We start from the raw sequence: 18,980 nt of genomic DNA on the forward strand, positions 1-18,980 counted from the left end.
AGACTCATAAGAAACTAGGTACCACGTCCCTAAGTGCTGAAAAACTTGAACCTTAACTTGTCTTTTGCAAGCTGCAAGTGGGGATGGGTCTGATTCTGTGTGTCAGACCAGCATTTAATTCATCAACTCCACAGTGTCAGACGGGTGTTTTTTGGGGAAGCAATGGGAACAACTCTGCAACCTCTACAGCCATCCCAAAATCCTGAGATCCAGCAGCACTCAGAGCCCTCTCCTTGAAGGGCCCTGCCCTCTGCCATCTCAGGATGTCCTGCAGGGACAGCTTCTCAGCAGTGCCAAGAGAAAACAGTGGCACACAAGCAACTCACTGTGTTATCCAATTTCTCATTCTGTTGCACATCCCCTAGTCTTGTGCTGGCTGCTGGCTGCTTTAAACAGAGCACTACCCATATTGTTGAGAGGGGATAACAAAGGGAAATGTGCAGTGTAACCCAAATTTATCAATTGAAACTCCAGCCAGCAAATGTTCAGAGTTGGCATTTAACATAGCTCTGCACTCCAGGCATTACTAGCTCAGGGAAAAAAAAAAAAAAAAGAGAGAGAGAGAGAAAAAAATGAATGCCAGCTGGCTTACTCAGCTAGGGCGGGAAGTGCTCATCTGAATGAGCCAAAATGTTTTTGCATCCTCTTTCAGAGCCTCCCTGAGCTAAAGGTGCAATTCCTTTGATACCATCTCCCACTCCAATACGAGAAAACTCACACAGACCAGAATCATCAAGCCGAGGAACAAAACGGTCCTCGTCAGCTGGAGAGGAAGCATTTAATATGGCAAAACAGCCAGCAGGGAAATGTTAACTGTGTCAAGAAGAATGCTTTGCGCAATGCTGTTTGCTAAAAGGACATATAGCACCCCTGACTGTCGTGAATGTACTTGTAAACAGGAAAGCACTGAAGTAGACTGGTGCTCATGAGTCAGAGGGAGACAAAGTCACAGCGGTGGTCTGTTAACTCAGATCTGACAAATCCTATTTAGGCATATAATTAAAGTCGGGGCTGTTATAAAATAATTCCATTAAATATCCACCCTCGCCTAGTTTTCAATTAGCAAGATGAATTTAATTAAAGGATATCATTCCTGAACCAGAAATTTTTTTTGTGCCTCTTCTTTCAAGAATTAATATCAATTCTTTTCCCTCAGTAGGGGTAGGAGAACTACACCAGGGGAATGCATTCCTTAAACAGTAGCAAACAAAAAAAAAACACCTTTCAGTTTTCTTCTCCTGAATTTTTGTATACAGCTTGATGCACAGATACCGCCAAGAGAGGGATGCCTCGTGCATTTAAAGCACTACCTGGACAGAATATTAAAATTCTTTATAATCACTACAATTTCAACTGATATAAATGACAAATTGGGCCAGCCCTGAAGAAGTAATTGCTAATTGAATTCTGTATGAACACCAATGCAGGAAAAACAAAGCAAGAAAGCAAAGGGGGAAGGAAGAAGGGCAGTAGCCACAAAAATAAGTTATGCAGTTACTCATCAATGATATATGCACATCGTGGATTAATAATTTAAAAAATATTTTAATAAAACTGCATAACTACTTGCAGGTTTCCCTTGGCCTCTCCACATAAATAAAGAAATGTCTTGCAAATTAAAACTGCTAATTTGCTCCTTGTGGATGCTTTAGCAGCAGTGAATGTTGGAACTGGAGTTTAACACTGGCAGGGGCCACCTAAGCCACATTGAGGTGGGCACTGCACACAGAGCATGCAGAGCTGGAATGAAGGCGTGGGAGACACTAACATGAGTTGCTCGAGGCTAACACTACTGCAGGAGAAGAGGATGTGGAAGGAGAACCAAAGAGAGCAGATAAAGAAAGACTCTGGAGTTCATGGCTATGAGTTACATCGCAAATGCTGGTACTGGAGACCTTAAAGTTGCCCTTAATTGTCTTCCCAGGAGAAGGATTGGATTAGCCCCTTAGAGGAAACTTACCAAGCACTAACCCGTCTCGAGGAAACTCCCATCTGGAGTCATAAGGCAGTTGCATTGGGTCCACATAAATGTATTCATGGCCGTCGGGGCTGATAGACTCAATGACTCTCCATCTTATCTCATACCTTGGCTTCTGCAAAACATATTGAATGCAAAACCAGTCATTAGTCCTGTGCCTGACTTGAGATCAAAACCCAGCAGGGCCCAGCATCCAAAGTGAAATATTTCTTTCTAGGTTACCTGCTTCCAGATGATGACCAGGACAATCAGTGAAATTATCACAATCACTAACAGTACTAAGACTGCAGCAGCCACCGTCAGTTCTGATCGCAAGGCTGTGGAGTAACAAAACAGACCATATTTTCCTCTTGAGACATGAGGAATATGACACATGTACAAGACACCCCTCTCCCGCACCGCCACAGTTCCCATGTCTTGCAGATGTGGCAGGAGCGCTCCCTGGGGCTGGTGACTCTAAAGCCTTTCCAAGCCCAGAGCTATTCTGCCTTCCTGTTTCAAGACCAAATGTGAAGATTGTCTGGAATAACATCCCATAACCAGTGGTAATAAGATGATTAAATGAATCGCAGAACCACGTAATAAGCAAAAAACAGATGCACCATAAAGACCTGTAAAATGCCTCATCCTCAGATGTCCCAGGGTGAATAAAATCAATTTTCATTTATGTTTATTTGCAGTAATTTATGTTTTTATCTATTAAGCATTCTTCCAAACTGAACTGATGTGTGTTAAAGAGAGTTCAGACTGGCTGCTGTAATCTCACAGAAGAACAAAGCAAACTCACTGGGAGCCACAAGTTTCAGTTCCCGAGTAACAGCACCGAGGTCGTTTCTTGCCACACATCGCACAGCCAGGGTTTCCTCTACTTTCTGGAAGGTCACCTGGCTTTCCACCATGTTCTTCTCGTCCAGATGGGCTTCCATGTGTATATCAGAGATATTATTAGTCAGAAGAGTCCATGAAGTGTCATTGCTGCATCTGCAGAGAAGAATAACAGTGGAAACAGGGGCTGGGTGTAGATGTGGATAAAGAGTGAACACAACAGGAATCACCTTTCCCTATAATCTTCTTCTGACAATGATCATTTTAAGGACCAGAAGTACTTAAGACCACCTTGGTGAAAAGCCTGCATCTTTCTTCCATCAGAATAATTGGCCTTCTGATGCTCATTACTGCTGCCACTTTGAAGGCCTGATAATGCAGCCCAGCAGGTCCGGTGTAGATAGATCTTGGTGTTGCTAAGTATCGTGCATAGTTATAGTAGTGGATGGATCTCTACTTCTCCCTGAATCCTTCACAGTCTGCAAGGCTTCTTGGGGCAGGGCTATGAGGACAACCATCCCACCAGGCAGGAGGAGACTTTAGCACAATGAGAGCAGAGCACAGCTGGGCTATGCCCAGGGCTCCCAGCATCCTTCCATGTGTGGTCTCCTTCTGCCTGGTGTACAACCTCCCAGGGACAGCCGAGCCTCCCAGCAGCTGCAGCAGGAATCAGTCTAGAACCAGCAAGATAATTGCTACATGTCTAGAATACTTTGAAGGTGAAAATTATAATTTTGAGGAGAAGTAATTACAAGTGAAAATTTAGAAACACACAAGAGTGATAATGAGGCAGACTGAGCTAACTGTGAAATGATAGGAACTCCCCGAATGGAAGGGCAGGTACTCTTCAAGATCTGCTACATTCACTTATTGAACACAAAGCTTTTATCAGAGCTAAATCAAGACATCATGTATTCTCCTACAGGATATGATCACTAGGAAAGGTACTGACAACCTCTCAAAACACAAGCAATATGCCTCTGAAAAGACAAATCGGATTTATAGCTTACTGGGCCTTGATGAGGACAGTGTGGTATAGTAACTAGTAATGGTAAGCTAGTCAGTGAGAAAAACAGTCATATTTTAGATCACAAAGCACCCTGTCTTACTTTTTAATGTCCTTGCAAACCAGCCATTCCACATCAGGAAGCGGGGTCCCCTCTGCCAAGCACCTCACTGTCTGTCCCCCTGCAGAGCCATGGTGGTCATCCACAAGGTCTAAGATCAAGGCTGGAACTGGAAAGCAGTCAGAAGTTTGTTAAAATATTCAGCAAGGTCTAGAAAAGAGTTTAAAATTTCAAATAAAGCAGGGCAGGTATTATTTGGCCCACAGATTAATTGGCAGCTAGAGACTGGGACTTGGCCAAGGAGGTCCTTGTCTCCTGAAGGGCAGAAGGGATCCTAGGCTAGAGCCACGAAAAGGAAGTGTGGCGGGTATGCCACGTCCTCATGTCATGTTAAATGAGCTATCGCCCCTGCTGTCAGCTGGAATAACTTAGGCAGGAGGATAAAGTTTCTTTCTGGCACAACGCCAGTGCAGAAGTCAAAGCCAGGATCAGCATACAAGAGCTCCAAGGGCTCGGCAGGCACGCATACACTCCTCCGGACACCCTAATTCACGCTTTTCTTATCTCAATAGTCTAGGCAATCCAGTGCTCAGTGTTGACCCTGTGTGTAAGTGGATCAAATCTTTGCTGTGGGCCATCAGTTGTGGTGAGCTAGGCTTTGGGACTCCTTACCTTGTATTAGCAGTGAGAAGGTGTATCTTTTAATCTCATCTTCATTTTCAGCAACCAAGGTATAATATCCACTGTCTTCTTCCTTGGCCCGGATCAATTTTAGTATACTTTGAAACCTGCAGAAATGGGAGGTCTGGTTTGTAATTGTCTGTTTGTATTTTGCTTGTATTTTTAAAGGAGGCATAAAAAAAATCTGCTTCTATGCAACATGTAATCTGGGTATGTGGAGATTATAATGTGCTGACATTTGGCATTTCTAGCATGCCTTTGCACTAAAATCATTTTTCATACAACAAATGTCTACCAAAATACAAATGAGTAACAAGTGTACATTATTATATTCTGCATGGCTCTGACAAAGACTCTGATATTATTGGAAGTAGCTAGAGATTACTGGAGTGAAGATTTCTTGGAGGGACTGAAGAGGGCTAGTGCCCAGAAACCAAGGTTTGTATGTTTTGGAGATGTTAATGTTATCAAGGGAACAAAAAAGGCAGAGTAGATAACAAAGTAGATAACTACTAAGTAGATAGAGTAGATAAAAAAGACTTTTTAAACATTACTTTAGAAGAAGCAATGAACTGAAGTAGAAAGATAGAGCAGGAGTAGTTCTCAAGTTTCTAGGGGAGATGGCAAAGTAAGATTCATGAGAGTATTTTTACCTTGTTTCCTGGACTCTGCTTGAACTAGTAACAATCTCAGTAAGATTTTCAATCAGAGTCACATTATCCTTCAACCAGTACATTTTTGGAGCTGGGTATGCCTGCACATCGACGACAAAATTTTTGACTTCATGTAGATTGACAGCTTCCAAAGGGCTAAACTGAGGCTCTAGATGAATGAAGCCTTTGTCTGCAAATGAAAAAGCCATGCGTGAACAATGCTGTGCAGCATTTTTCAAGAGTAGTGTTTTCAAACATGTTAATAATTTTTGGACACTGAAATCAGACTATACCATGAACTGTAATGACTACTTTCTTATTTTCCTTAACCTCCTTGGTTGCATGCCGAGCAGTACATTCATAATCCCCTGTGTCTTTCACTGATGCCTCAGGAATGGTCAAGGTGTAAACCAGCTTCTGCGATGGGACTTTGATATCATCAAGTTTTATCACACCTTTTTCTTTCTGTAGTTTGGAGAAGGAAAAAAAAACCTTACTTAAGTAACTAAGCTGAAAGTAGACCACTGAGGATTTATGATGCCACTGGAGTGAGAGTAACCATCTAAACCCTGTATGGCAGAAGACTTGTTTATTCAGTCAAGGATATATTTTCAAGCCACAAGCACAAAAGATATGTCTATAAAAATACATCCTTCTGGGGGAAGTCACAGAAGGGTGAGGAGATTTAGAACTCATATTTTGTTCACTTGAAACAAAATACCATTCAAAATTTGGGTGAGCAGTCTGAAAGTGCATTTCACTGCTTATGCTACCTTCTCCTTGGACAGAAAACCTGTGGGGTTTTATTTTGAATTTTCTTTGTTCAGTTCCTATGAAGTATAGGGTGAAATTTTATCCCCTCTACCAGACAAAAAGTAACCAGTTACTAGATGATTTGTTCTCTGTACTCTAAAACAAGAATAATTTATCAGCAAGGAGAAGACTCTTGCAAGAGTAAGGATGGTGAGAATGGTCAACCATGTTATGAGAAGCTGGAATAAAAAATACGTTGGAGATAGTTTGGAAAGATGGCATATAGCAGGGGCTTTAATGTGTAAAATGGAAAATAGAACAAAATCTCAAATCATTTTTTCACTTGGGCTCTTAATTTGCTTAAATAAATCTGCAATTTGGGGTCACAATTAGGCAGTCACTTCAACTACTCCATGCCCTCAGTTACCAGACATTTTAGATGGGATATTCTGAAAATTTGTTTTGTCAGGATGCTAACCTATTTTCACTGAATATTTTTTTTTTTACTGCAGAAGGATGTTATGCAGGTTTGAAAAGTTCTGAGGTTCTCTGAAAGTTTTAAGGTTTTCTTACAACTTTTTTTTTCTTATATGTTCTTTTTTTTTTTTTTTTTGCTTTGAAGTTCTCATTAGTGAGTAATTATATTGATTGCAAGAGTCATTTTAATTTACACCTGCACATCTAGGAACAACTAAGACTCTGAACCTCATTCTCCATCATCCTTTATTATGCCAAAGAAGCCAGGGTTTAAGAGAGCCATCTTTGAGGTTCATACCCTCAGCAGTAGCACTATGCACAGATGTCCAACACATTCCTAGATCTTTCTATTTCCACAACATTTCTTTTTTTGAACTGGTAAAAGACCTGAGAGGCAGCATTCCTCCCTCAGTGCGTGGACTCCCAGTCACACCTCACCTTCCTCTCATGCTTTGCATACTTACTAACAACAAAGTCTAACTTTTGGTACTGACTTTCTTTTGTGTTACCTTAGAAGTAAAAGAAATTACTTTGTTTTTTCTCCTCAGCTGTCCTCATTCAGAGAAGAGACGAATATTTCACAACCCCACCTTCTTCCCCAACGAGTAACTACAAACATGCAGACCGAGAAAGAGAGAGAGATTTACCACTTTCCCAGGATAATTCCACTGTAAATTAACCACCTCGTTGTCAAAGACCACACAAGTTACTACGATGGTCTCGCCTGTTTTGTAGACAGTTTTAAGAGCTTCAATTTCAACTGGCAGCTGTGAAGTAGCTAAAGAGAGAGAGAGAGTACAGATTTAGTTTAAAACTGTATGCAATTTTCACATTGTGTAATTTCAGGGGGAGATTTCTATTTCACTTCCTCTGTTGAGGAATTACCTGGAAAATTCAGTGAAAGTACTGCTGATTCATACTGATATAAACATGTGTATTTAAAGGATGAAGTGTGCAGGAATTGAGTTTAATCAATTCAATTAAGAAAAGATACATGCATAAAATTTCAAGTAACAGTTCATATCTCAAATGCCCCTATGAGATCTTTTACTCACTGCACTTGTGATAAAAGTAATTTTCCATTTTGCTAATCAGTGGCTGTCTTTGAAAATCCACTACTGGTCAATAAAACCTTGTTCTCAAAATATTTGAATTGTGTTGTTTTTTCCAACTAACCAAAGTTCTATCATTTGAATCCACTGGGGAACACCAGGCTTTTAAGTTCTGTTTCAACAAACAGGATGAAAACAAATGGATTACAAAAGACTTTTGCAACCATTTGAGAGAGGAGGTAAAGTTAAGGGCATTTTATTCTCATCAGAATTGTATACAAGGTAGTTTGCTAGGCAAACTAGCAACTAAGTGACTAGCAATATTGCCACAGGATCAAGGAGCTCATCAATGGGGTAATATCTGATATAACCCCATGATGCTGGTGCTAATATGACTCTACAGTATGAGAAACGAACTGGGCTGCACATTACTGCTTTTTTTTATTATTATTAATGAAAATAAATAAATACCTCTTAAAATATAGATGAGGAACACATCAGACTTGAACTCCACACCTTTAACTGTTGTTTTGCAAGTGTATGATCCCGCAAGGAAGTTTCCTATGAAGCCTTGCTTGTTGTCATAGAAAGCATACACAGCCTTATCTAAACTGTTAATTAAAGTCACTTGAGCATTTGGGTCACTTGTCCGACATGGGATAATGGTGGGATCACCTTCTTCTACTAGGATGAACTGGTCTTCTGGTATGGAAGGAACAAAAGGCATGTCTGGGTCTGTAAAAAACAAGTGGTACGTTTACACTACCTTGTTTGTAGGAAGTCCATATGCAAGAACTGGATATCAATGACCACCTACAGGTCTTAACTGAAATCAGTACAGTTCGTGACTCCACTTGTTCAGAGACTGCAGGTGAGGCATGCTAAGAGCATCTTGGTTTTGTTTTCTCGTGTGTCATGTAGTGAGACATTTGACCTAAGCACAAAAGAGGAAAGGTCTCGGGCTCCTTCCTGACAATTCAGGATGCAGAACTGGAAATGCAAAGGACTCCAAGAGATATTATTCTTCCCATTAGACCTGGTTCTGATATATTCCTACAGTGAGGCAAAAGGCTATTAAGTGACACAAAGCATGAAAAATAACTAATGGGTATGAAAACATTTATGCAATTTCTGGGAATTAAATTAAAGATGACTTCTCTTTCTCTGTCATAAACAACTCTATCAAGACATATATACAGCAAAGATCTTAGGGATGAATTTGGACTTACACATCTAACTTTTAGGACAAAAGATTTTGTGTTCAAGTGCAACTTTCACTGAAATAAAAAGAAATATAATAAAAATAAAATAAAATTAATGTACCAATAATATTTTATTGGAACAAATCACTCATCTTTTTCAGCTGGATTTTTTTCCTTCTGTAATAATAGCTGCCCCATAACCAATACACAAAGAAAAGAAAAAAAGGAAAAAAAAAAAAAAAAAACAACACTCAATCGCAAAAGGTAGAAATCAATTTTGGTGTTGTTTATGTCTAACACCATTAAAGCCACATTTCATCAAAAATAATTCAGGATACTTATCTTTATGCATATCTAACATGTCCAACATTGCAGTTATGAGACATAGTTAATTATGGTCACAGCATGTGGTTTCCAGACTATGGTATTTGACCATAAAAAAGCAAACAAACACCTGGTAGTTTTAGTTCTTCAAAGTCAACAAAATGCGTGCCAACTTTCCTATCCAGCCAATCCAAAGTTTGAGTTCAAAACATAATTGCATAACATATCAAACATAAAAAGCAAAGCCCTTAAATTATCTACACTTGGCCATTCGGAATAAACAAATAATCTCTGCTAGCCTGAAGCTTCTGTGCAAAGCTTTATAATGAAATTTAATAAATAGCAATACAAATCCCTCCAACAATAGAATTTATGCTGCACTGGCAGGCTCTTTGTAGCAATAGTCCAAAGACAGTCCTCTATCCCAAACATGCTGCCAACTCCATGTATTCTTTTTCCCAATTTAATTTAAAACAGAAATGGGATTCACCTAGTTTGGTTTTCTCTGTGCTTTTAGTGAAACTGGGATATTGCGTGAAGTCTCAGAGTAACCCTCCTTGGCCAAAGTGGGTTGCTGCCACCCATTGCCCTCCTAATTCATTGCAGGAAAAACAATTGTAAAGACAAAATTTATAGTGGAAACAGAAACATTCTCTATAATTTGGAGAAAAGGATATGTTCCTGCATTTATGACATCCTAATGTTTAGTGACTGGAAAAAATTACAGGGTGTCTCTGCTTTGCAAATGTGGTAGGCTGAAATCTAGAGGCATTTCAAAATCAAAACAAAATGCCCTCTTCTTGAAGAAATCTTCTGCCTTTTGCCCTGCTATCCTTTTTCTGAGTGAGTTACAAGCCCGTTTAACAGCAAGAAAATCTTTTGGTGATTTGGCTAGAGCTGGTTGGAAATTGAGATATGTGTGCCAAAGCCTCTGCTGAAACCTCTTAGTGCTTCAAGAATGAATACAAATGCATTAAGTTTGTTGTGGGAAATGTAGAGAAAGTCTTGGAAGAATCACTGTACTTAAGTCACACATCATGAACTGCAAAGAATTAATAACACTGTAAAATAGCCTTTAAAAAATCATCATTAGTCCTTCCTGCCATTTTCCCCTTCCACAATCCTCCTTGCAGTTTCAGACATCATCTCCTTCACAACTTATTTTAGTTTTGCAGGATGATTTACAATCCCTTCTTTTCTCCTTCATTTCCTGCTCAGACTATTTACTGCAAAAGTCATGGCTTGGTCTTCTCTGGCCCTGCCGTTCTGCCACTTATCCCCTGAACACCGAGGAAACATCCAGACAGCGCTTTGCCAACGCAGCCAGCTGTGGCTCAGTCTGTGGTGCCTATTTCAGCCACAGAAAAATAAATAAATAAATAACTTGATGGATAACATGGGAATCCTTTAAAGAAATTTTCAGCCAGAACAACGGGGTGGGAGGGCAAAGCTGGTGATAGGAACTTCTGAAGAGAAGGGATGTCATTTCTTCTGCGTCCAGCAGATTTTCCACCACTACAGAGAAAGGTGGCACGGGGACTGGGAAGGCTGTGTTTACTTTGAAAATTATAGGGCACTGTAAGAAACGCTGCGTAGAAACACCATATTTTTAATCTTGCCTCAGACTGGTCAGCAGTAGCATTTCTTGTTTCATCCTCCCTTGTAACAGCCACCTCAGGACAACTCTGCTGCTTCCTGCTTCCTGGGCCCCCTGCACATGTGAGCTTTTCCCCTTTCTGTTTAAATCAGGTTAAAAACAAGACCTGGCATTCCCCAGCTGGAAACTGCTTTAGTGTCAGACGTGGCACTGGTTTGGGCAACACGTGTCCCAAAACATCCCTCACAGTCACCCTGGAAAGGGGGTCAGTCACCCTGTGGCACCCCCACTTACCAGGCACATAGATGTAGATGTCCTTCCCCTCCACTTCCCCATCCTCCACTTGAGTGTGGTTGTAATAGCAAACATACAGGCCCGTGTGAGCAGCTGAGGCATTTCCTACTTCCAGCACTGTCACGAAGAGGCCACTGTTGTTCTCTTCATGTCTGATGTCTATCCTGTGGCTTCCCTCGGTCACTGGGTACTGCCAGCTCACTTCGCTGTCTCCAGAGCATTTGAGTGTGAAATTGGAATTGAGCTGTACAACCATTTCATTTCTGTTGGGAACAATAGTCGGCAGAGGAAGCTGGCAAAATGTTAGGAACGGGCCTGGAAAAAGACACAAATAAAGAGCACATGAACACACAGCTCCTCCTCAGCACAGGGACGGGAGAGGGTGCAGAGTGGATCCAGAGCAGGCATCTTTATGGCCATTTCAGATGTGCTGACATCCCAGGAAATTTGCCCTTGTTAAAAGCCAGAGCTGTTCCCAGTGGAGGGCAAATGGCCTCCCTTTGAAATGCTAAGCAGAGAAGTGTTTGCTCACTGAGCCCTGTTTGACAAATCCAGAGGTGAAAGACGGAGGTGAAGTTAGGGATGGTTCCCAATCCACACCTCAGCTTCTCGGCCCCAAGTCCCAGCCCCAGCCCCTGGCTCCTGGTTCATGGGCACCCTACAAGCCAGGCTGAAGGTCCTTTCCTTGCAGCAATGGCCGGGAAGTCAGCAGGCCCGTCAATTTTCGAGGAAGCTCACCACTGAAAGTTAGAAACCACTTTCCAAGGCCAACACCTGCACTTTACATCTGGCTTCTATTTCGGCAAAGGGCCGGGGAAGGGGCCTAGATCCAAAATTTGTGCATCGGGTCTACCTCTGGCCAAAATGTACAGAAATTTTATGGCCAAATAAAACTGTAATTCACTGAACTAAATGTTGTAGATGGCACCACTTTTCAGATGCAATCTACATTTATGGGGTCAGATTTGCAAGCCTAGGTAATTTGTAGGTGGGCTGGTGCAGGTCCAAGTCCCAGAAGGAAAATGAGAGGGCCCACACCCTAAGTTCCCGAACAAGAAAATGGGGAATTCACCAGGAAAACACTGTGAAAGTGGGCCCTGCACAACAAACCAGCAGTAGGAACCCAGGCTTTCTTTGAAACCAGTTTCTCACGTCTGCACATGTTATCTCAGCCTGCAGGGCCCTTTCTATATTTGGCAGCCCTGTGGCAAACCCTGCCCTCCCCTCCCAGCGCCATTCGTTCTGCAGATGTGGGCAGCCCGGCGAGTGCGGTTATGTGGTGGGAAGGGGGAGGATGCTGGAGCCCACACAGGCAGCCCGGCTTGCTCCATGCTGCCGGAGGTGCTCCAGCGTGCCAAGGGTGGGACATCTGTAGGTAGGCCTTGTCTTGGCCTACCAAAGGGAAGGACAGAAAAATAGAGGCTGGAGGCAGCTGGCCAACCATTTGTTATTGTGGACACGACGAAAGGAAACTTAAATACAGGTTTGTGCAGGAGCAGGGATGAGGAGGCTTAGAGGACTGAGGAATATTACCTGTGAGGAAACATCCCAGGATCAGGAATGTCCTTGGGGAAGTACCCATCGCTACCGACAACTGAAACAGAAAGAGGGCAACACGGAGCCAGTTAATAAGCTGACAACAGATATAAGAGCTCACAGGACCACTCTCCAACAGCGCCCTTTGCTTGCACCCTGCCAAGGGCAGGGACCCCATCTCACACCCTCATCCTGGTGAGACACCCACCCACACCACCCACATGGCACGTGAGGCCACAGGCAGACCACCAGCATGGGGAACACAACCAAGGGACCACAACCTCTTCTCCTCGCTAAGTTCTGGCCCACCCTGCTTCTGAATGTTAGAAGTTACACAGAGCACAAAGCTGGCACATCCAGCAAAGAGCCTGCAAACAGGCCTGGTGCCCGCTGCAGCACCCAGGACTGAGCCCACGCTCCTACTTGGATGCTGTATTGAAGTCAGTGGGGGTGCAATGGCTATATGTAGTAAGTTCTGACCTTTTAGCTGCTTGCAGGTTTTTTTTTTTGGAGGGAGAAACAGCGTATTTAAAAGCTACTTTTATTATAAATCACACAATTGTGAGTGATATTTTTGTTTTGCCATTGTACGTATGTATATATATAGCTTACTGAGCACAATACAATACAATAGTGTTTATTGCTTATTTAGCAAGAATTCCCTTGATCAAGAGACATGCTATTTAAAACATATGCTGAAATTTTCTAATGGAATAAATACATGACAGACTGTAGGCCAGCACTGTTGTTCACTGATCGCCTCTTCTCCCCAACAGTGTGAAAATCATAGGCTATTTGTGATAATTTCAGCTTTCAAACAAATAATCAGAAGGCATCAGTTGTGAAGAGGCAGGAATGGCAATAAACAACTCTGAATCTTTATGCTATCTAATAACATTTCTACTTAAAACCCTCAAGAAGCCTGCTAGGTAATTTCCAAAAGAGAAGCTCCTACAACCCCTGCTCCCATTGAGATCAATGAACATTTTTTGTTGACTTTAATAGCAACTGGATTTGGCCCAGAGCCAACATAGACTAAAAAAGGACCATACAGAAGAACTTGTAATCTGAAACACAGGCTAAGGAGTAAAATAAAGAATGATGTGCCAAAACAGAGACTAGTTTTTCAAAGGTTCTGGAGAGTTTCTATTCACCCTCTGCTCCCGATTCTGAGATAGGAAAGCACGTAGGTGCATCAAGTTCTGAAGATTATGCCGATGCCATATGGGAGCTAAATGATTACAACATGCCATGGGGTGCTTCTGAACCCGTCCCTCTTTCCTCCTGCGACGTGTGGAACAGACGGTGCTCCTTTGCAAAGCGAAAAGTATTTGATACTCCAATCAAACAAAAGGTCTCAGAAGAGTTACAAACTACCAGCCCCAAAACTTGTACAAACAACCTCAGAAATTCAGCTGACAACTTTCCAGCAGAGACAAACCATTTTGCCTGATTCTTCAATTAGCAATAATTGCCACGTGTTTATGTATCTGTCTCCTGTTGATAACAGACTCTCAGACATCAAAGAAGTCCATTTGTTTCAGCCTCCTTATTCATTTTTATCACATTTATATCCTACAATATTTTTTCCGATAAAGTGACCCACGCTGTAAATCTTTAAAGAATTCCCATCATCTTTTTTATTTATCTGAATCCTAAGCTCCCAAGATCCACAAGACAATGTTCCCCACTGCCAACCAAATTTCCTTCGGCCTCTTCCATTTGAAAATAGGGTCTCTACCCCTATTGTGTTGTTTTCCAGACTATTCAATGCAAGTGACGCAATGCATAAAGGGAAAACACAAAGCTAGTATCTTTTACACAGCAGACTGCAGAAGCTCTGCTGAAGTAAACTTACACTCTTGCAAAGCTGTGTGAGGACTGAAGCCTTGTGAATAAACTGATGTAAATAGAGGTGATGGCATTTCCAAAGTGTTGTTTGGAATTTGTTGCCTCAGTTGGTCTGCCATAGCAATCAGTAAGAGCTGAGTGCCTCAGTCTACTCTTGCAGTTTAAAAAATCACAAGGATTTTCTGAATCTGCATCTCCCAACTGGCTATTCTTTCAGAATCCATAGCTTTGATCTTTCCTCAATGACCCGTTAATCTCAGCAAGACCCAGAGCAACATTTACGCACTGTGAAAAACAGAATAATGTACTAAGGACTCATCATCATTCATACTCAAAATCTGTTTGAACTGGATTTAATTACATTGTGCATCTGACTTTGGCATGCTGGAGTCAAGGTTTAACACAGAATTTAACACCTCTGTTCTGGGCAAAAGATAGTTTACTCATTCCCAAAACACCAAGCATTTGCTGTTTATTTACCATCACCTGTTTTCTTATGCACTTACTTTGCTTTTTAACCTTCTTTGTGGCAGAAAAGCCTTCTTTGTCCTAAAACACCCACATCTCAGCCCTGAATAAATACACCAGGTTCAGTTTCTAGCATCACTACATCAAACCGAAAATTGGTGTAACCTCTGTGAAGCCAGTAGATTTATACAAGTATTGATAGTGCGCATACAATGTAAGTTGGAGCCAATCTTAATTCCTTGCATACCTTGAACAGTGCTAGTTAGAATAGAAACATGGGAGTGCATAGTGAAAATTAGATGATGCCACGGGGGTGTTGCCAAACTCTCTGCAGTGGAGGTTGATTGCCCAGGGTAAAACAATCATCACATCTGCTCTAATCACTGGGTTTTGAAAGGAACTGACTGAAAATTCGGTACCTCTGTTGTGTGCTTTAATGATAAAAAAATCAGGAAAAGAACATCAGAAGAACTTTTATCAGCAAGGAGCCAGTCTTCCAAACACTCACGGCCAAGCGCTGGCATCCAACCAAGAGGGGTTTCATTGACTGCAGAGTAGAAGAGACAAAGTAAAATCAATATCGAAAAAGCTGATGAAAATGTGTGTTTAGAAGATGATGATATTCCTAGGCGATTGCGTGACCTAGACAGAAGGCATGGTGGCGGGGTAAAAAGAGCCATCCGTATATATTTTTCATACAGCTGTAAATCAAACAAAGAACTCTTTCAAGATAGAAAACCGTCCCATCCACCAGCAGCCTGGAGACTGACAAACTCGTTTCCTGCCAGCTACCTAGTCACTGCACTTCATCCTCTTGGCCACAGGATGGCAATGTTGATCCACAGCAATAATCCAGCTCCCTTGTCCAGAAGAAGGAACGGCTGGTCTCCAGCGCGGCAGCTGGAATCTAAGCTAGGTCTCCTAAATCAACTTAAGATAAAATTTCTTATGTCTTAACTTCATGCGAATTTGCTGGGTTTTCTTCTTTGGGGGAAAAAAAAAGTCCCTATTGCTCTGTATTTATATAAATTATACGATAGTAGGTGGATTGCAAATCTTGGCACATAATGATGTGATTATCCTTGTTATGAGAGGGCTGGATAATTTCAGTGGAGGTTTTGTCTGAGTGGCAATCCATCCTTCTGGGAAAGCTGATCTTTTCCAGCAAGAGTGAAGGCTAGCCCAAGAGCAGAGGACAACTCTTCCTCCTTGTGGTACATGTCACCAGTTGAATGCAAATGTTCAGTCAGGACCTCCTGAAACATTTATTGGTTTGCAGCTCCCAAATTACAAACTCAGTTCTCCACAAGAACAGAGCAAACAGGAGAGTGTCTGACGGTTTCGCTGGGGAAAGGCACAAATGACATGAGAAAATTTCTTCTTTGAAAAGTCCAGCATAAATTTTCTCCTAAAGAGCGGTTTGTTCCACGTCCATTTGCGAGTGTTTGCATCTAGCATAGCCTGTACATCTCTTCTGGGCTGTGCAGGAATAACTACGCAGCAAGCCGAGCTGTTCGGGGCTCCTGCAGTGGCTTCAGGCTCTGCAGGGCACCTAGTGATGGCTGCCACCCATCAGCCTTCCAGTCAGCTCCAATTCTTCAGTGTAACCCATCAGGACAGACCACAGGACTAGGAAATTAGAGGAATTAGAGATAGAGGGCAATTTACAAAGTCTAAATTTACTTAAAGGACTTTCTAGTCTATCCCAGCAGACAGACAACACAATGGGTACATCCAAGGGTGCATCTCACTTAGGTTCTCAGGATCAGGTCAGGAACTTCAGAGAACACCTCAAATCCCAACTTAGGTGCTCAGAAGTGGTGGATGGAAAAAACCACTCCATTTCTGTTGACCACAGGAGCTAGGAAGCTCAGCCATTGCAATCTGTTCCCTTGGGTGTCTACACGAAGCTTTATTGACTTGAAAGAGATGAGTCAATCAGGAGAGCAAGGCAAGAGGGAGAGAAAGGATCGCTTGCTTACTTGCTTGCTTCTTCTAAATTATCGGCAATTCTTGTCAGCACCAAAAAAATGACGTCTCAGAAATCATTCTAGTCTTTATAACAAGTGAAGCAAACATGTTCGAACAGAATTTTCAGTGTTCACATGCGAGAGTAATGCCATTGCGGCCATCATGATGTAAGGATACAAGCGAGGCGAAGTTTCTACAGGGTTATCCATTTCACCCCTTTTCAGACCAATTGCTGCTGTTGGAAATAACCAACAGTAGGTCAGTTACAAAAAATAAAGGTCTGGGCTATGCAAGTCTTTTCTGTCTATATGAATTGGACTCAAATCCTAGCTTGATACTGCAGTACTGCAGAGAGGTATTTTATTAAAATATTTATTACTTCCTGCTTTCTTGAAACCTAATACCTATGTATTTCTCTCCCAGCCACATGAAGATCCCCCATACATCAATAAGCAAATAAGAGCAGAAATGGCCCTGGTGCCCATCGCAGTCCTGCTGGCACACCTTCTGCCCGGCCTTGCCTAGGGAGGAGTACCAGAACAAGGGGGCTCATTTTAAGGCAGCGGGAGACTGCCTGCAGGCTGGGAGAGCTGCTTTGCTTGCAGACTCCTATGTCCCAGTGCTTTGTGCGGTCTCATTTTTCTTCAAACTTTTTTTTTCCCCCAAGCTTTGAGGTTGGCTAAACTGCTGTTTTGCTGAGGGCTCCACAATGCTCTTTGTTAAGTGGAAACTGAAAACGAAGAGCCTTGCTGCGAGATCTTTCTCTGTCTCCTCTAGAAGTAAAAGCCAGATATCCACAGCTCAGATTTTGAGCCGCTGATGGCAGAGGGACCTTTGACGCCTCTCTCCTTGCTTTGATCCTGTCTGTGGCCCCATCTGGGGACACTGAGTTAATGCAGCCTAGCTGGGCCCCCAGCTGGGCCCTGAGATGCTGAGGGCAGCACCCCCAGCATCCCCCTGCTGGCTGCCCCCGCCTCACCTCTCCCCCGGGCAGCAAAAACCATCGAGGGGGCTTTAGCGAAAGGAGGCACAGCAGGGACCCCGTCGGGGAGGCAGTGGGGACCCCAGTGGGGACCCCATAACCAGACAGGACGTGGCTGGGGATGGAGGAGGGAGGAGAGGAGCACATTGCCACTCTCCAGCTCCCATCCTCAGGGTTTTCCTCCCTGCTGCAGGGAGCCCAAGCTGGCGTCCCCGAGGGAGCAGGAAGAGGGGTGACCCCGAAGCCCCTCCCGTCTCCCCAGCTTGGTTTTCGGCTGCTAGAGCCGCTGCGGATCAGAGGCTGCCCGGGACACCGAGCAAACCTAGCAGAGACGGCAGCTCCCAGCCACTCCGCTGTTTGTCTAGGAAACAATAGGAAAGCCTTTGCCAAGCTGGAGCAAATTTTTTTCTTTAAACGCGAGGTAACCGAAAAAAAAAAGAAAAAAAAAAAAAGCGGGATGGGAGGGGATGGGGCAATGCAAAGCCGTGTTTCCCTGCAGGGCTGCTCCCCGACGTGAGCTCCGGGCTTCTTCTCCTGCCCGCTCCGCCGGGCGAGGCACGGAGCGCTCTGTGCCCCCCGAGGGGGCGGCCACCCGCGGGGGGACAGCGGCTGTGCCCCGTCCGAGGCTGTGACAGCGACGTGCCCGCAGCCCCGGGGACGGCTCCGTCTGTCCCGAATGCCTCGGGCGTGTGGTTTCGGGTCCCAGAGGCTCGCCGGGAAGCCGGAGCTTTTGCGAGATGCCGAAATGCCGTCGAGGGCGCTGGGTGCGTGCCCCCGGCGAGGGAGGGGGCCAGGGCAGCGGCCCCCGCAGCCCGTCGGGGCGTGGGCAAGCCCCCGGGGGCGGCTGCTGCTGCCTCGCTGGATCCGCCGCTGCTCGCATAGAAAAAAACTGTCCAAGTCCTGTTCTCTGGAACGGCTCCTGGGCCGCTGGGTCCCCGTCCAAAAATGTTGAGCAATGCCGCAGCCAGCCAAAAAGCCATTTCCTACTCGCTCCTAGGACTTTTCCAGGGGACTCCAGCCTGGCAGAGGCTGGCGAGTTTACAGCCTCCGCTCTTGACCAAATCCAAACGGTGGCCGCGAAGACTTCAGGCCCCCCCCGGGGGACGAGGCGGCGGGCTCCAGCCGTCCGGTGGGGCGGGCGGCGCTCCCGGTGCGCGAAGGGGTCTGTAAGCTGGAGAGGCTCCAGGTACCAGTCCTGCCCGAGTTCAGCATCTTCTCTTTCCGCTGAGACGTGGAAATAAAGCAAAAGAGCGGGGGGAGGGGAGGGGG

The 18,980-nt window shown here is 43.8% G+C and overlaps 1 protein-coding gene across 3 annotated transcripts in view; it reads right to left on the minus strand.

Annotated features, from left to right (window-relative positions):
- PDGFRA (platelet derived growth factor receptor alpha) overlaps nucleotides 1–18,980 on the minus strand; it is a 34,879-nt gene that overhangs the window by 15,043 nt on the left and 856 nt on the right. For 2 of the 3 annotated variants that reach the window (XM_080590561.1, XM_080590562.1), the window contains exons 2-12: nucleotides 12,437–12,497; nucleotides 10,904–11,218; nucleotides 7,958–8,221; nucleotides 7,082–7,212; nucleotides 5,498–5,669; nucleotides 5,205–5,394; nucleotides 4,543–4,658; nucleotides 3,913–4,039; nucleotides 2,766–2,959; nucleotides 2,201–2,295; nucleotides 1,961–2,093 (exon numbers count right to left, since the gene is read on the minus strand). In XM_080590561.1, coding sequence (XP_080446687.1) covers nucleotides 1,961–2,093; nucleotides 2,201–2,295; nucleotides 2,766–2,959; nucleotides 3,913–4,039; nucleotides 4,543–4,658; nucleotides 5,205–5,394; nucleotides 5,498–5,669; nucleotides 7,082–7,212; nucleotides 7,958–8,221; nucleotides 10,904–11,218; nucleotides 12,437–12,485 — 1,786 coding nt within the window. In that variant the 5' untranslated portion in view covers nucleotides 12,486–12,497. Of the gene's footprint in view, nucleotides 1–1,960; nucleotides 2,094–2,200; nucleotides 2,296–2,765; nucleotides 2,960–3,912; nucleotides 4,040–4,542; nucleotides 4,659–5,204; nucleotides 5,395–5,497; nucleotides 5,670–7,081; nucleotides 7,213–7,957; nucleotides 8,222–10,903; nucleotides 11,219–12,436; nucleotides 12,498–15,177; nucleotides 15,306–18,980 lie in introns of all 3 variants that reach the window. The other variant, XM_080590560.1, reaches the window with a different exon arrangement.

Source organism: Anser brachyrhynchus (assembly GCF_964034855.1).
Source record: "Anser brachyrhynchus genome assembly, chromosome: 4".
Classification (NCBI taxonomy): Eukaryota; Metazoa; Chordata; class Aves; order Anseriformes; family Anatidae; genus Anser; species Anser brachyrhynchus.